We start from the raw sequence: 1893 nt of genomic DNA on the forward strand, positions 1-1893 counted from the left end.
GGCTTGTTATTGCTTTCAAGAGAATGAACTACACCATCGTCACCATTGCCTAATGATGCAAATAGAAAGGACACAGGTCAGATAAGTACAACGGGAGTCTGATACAACTGGGATATGAAACATCTAAAAAAAACAGTAAAACCACTATACTGTAAAAAGCCTATCTGCAAACCTGTATCTCCTACACATATACTGAAACCGCACGCTCAAAACATTGCAGGATCTAACCGTGCCAATGCTTTTCTTTCCTTGAAACCCATAACCTTTTCTTATCACAAAATCAGAACACTCAGCATCAGAACTGTACCATAAAAAAATAAGCAACCCGTTCGTATTCACATCTTTTCTGTAATCAGTCCGGCAATTTCCTTGCGAAGACATCCCCAAACAGTAAAGTAATTAAGAGAAATGATTAAGAAACCAAAAGAAAAAAGCAAAAAGGCATTCTAGAACCCTTTAGGCCCATCAACACCTTCACCAGAATCATTCTCCTTCTTAGCAATATCAGCCATGTACAGGCAGTAGTCAGCAATCTCTCTGAACTTGGGCACGCTCCTTAGGTCCACCTTGGTGCCGTCCTTGAGGGTGATGACGACGTCCCCCCACTCCCCAATGAAACGGGGCACCACCTGCACGTCCCTTATGGCCTTATAAGGGAAGTCGCTCCGGTCACCACCGGTGAGCCCTGAGATGACCGTCACCCTCAGATTAGTGAACCTGTATCTCAAGAAGAAAGCCCTGAACACGGCAGCAATCGTCAGGGGCATCCACAGCAAGGTGAAGCCCAACAGGATATTGGCCAGCAGATCGCCATAGTGAGCACCACCGTCGAAGAAAACCGTCTCTTTGCCGCCGGACGGTGGTGGTGGTGACGGTGTCTTGTCGACGGTCCTGGTGGTGGGCTTGTTGGTTGGGGATGAGGAGACTTGAAGTGGGGAAATGGGTCTTCTGCTGCTGCTGGTACTGGTGATTGAGGGGAAGGAGACTGAGAAGGGGTTAGATGGGAACTTGGGTGTAGCAGATTTAGGGGAGAGTGGAGGATGGGAAGAGAAGGAGAAAGGTGATGGAGATGCTGATGCCATTGTCTGCTATCCCAGTTATCTTCTATGTTTTATTGGGGTTGATTTTGCACAGATATATACAGACATGGATGAGTGTATGGTCCAAAATGGATGTGGCTCTGTTGTCTCTGGTTCTTCCACCCCTCCATTTTCTGGTGTTTGAGATGGACTTTTCACTTGTTGTGCAGAAACATCCTTCAACCTTCAACATTCTTTTAATGTTTTTGTAAAAAAAACAAATGAGTTCTTTAAAATTTTTCATTTTATGGAATATTTAATGCTGCTATATGGGTCGTTATATTATAAGTTGCAAAGTAATATAATATATTATTTTTCAAAGTTGATGCAGGTCAATCCACACGAGGTATCATAAGAGAATCCAATCTTTACAACATTGTTTTGGACAGAAGAACTCGTGTCTGTTAATTTTTTTCTACAATCTTCACTTTGGTGACAACTGCTAGACAAATGTTTAGCCCTCAATTTCGTCGGTCGTCATATGTGAAATTTTAAATTCTTGCATATTGTTTTTTCCATGTAAGAAAATGTTCTTCACTTTCCAAAAGAACAGAAAAAAAATATCATCACTAACTTCATTCATTTGACAAAAATGTTAACATAAATTATGAGAATGTGGTAAAGGTAGGCCTTAACGAAAGTGAGCCACGTTTTCGGCACGTAGCAAAAACCAAAGTCCTCTTATCACCCTCAAGCTTTTTACTCGTGTGGTAAATTACTTATGAAATTGCCGGATTCCTACTTTTCCCTATTTCGCAAATCACAGGAAATTAGAATATGTGAAACTGCACGAAAGCCTGCTGATTATAAGGGT

At 41.8% G+C, this 1893-nt stretch overlaps 1 protein-coding gene across 1 annotated transcript; it reads right to left on the reverse strand.

Moving 5' to 3' along the window:
• Positions 1 to 309: 309 nt before the first annotated feature.
• Positions 310 to 1209, reverse strand: LOC116254160 (pectinesterase inhibitor 10). Its single transcript, XM_031629333.2, has one exon. The coding sequence runs from the start codon at positions 1080 to 1082 to the stop codon at positions 447 to 449; it is 636 nt and encodes a 211-aa protein (XP_031485193.1). The 5' UTR covers positions 1083 to 1209; the 3' UTR covers positions 310 to 446.
• Between the last annotated feature and the right edge of the window lie 684 nt (positions 1210 to 1893).

Source organism: Nymphaea colorata, chromosome 1 (assembly GCF_008831285.2).
Source record: "Nymphaea colorata isolate Beijing-Zhang1983 chromosome 1, ASM883128v2, whole genome shotgun sequence".
Classification (NCBI taxonomy): domain Eukaryota; kingdom Viridiplantae; phylum Streptophyta; class Magnoliopsida; order Nymphaeales; family Nymphaeaceae; genus Nymphaea; species Nymphaea colorata.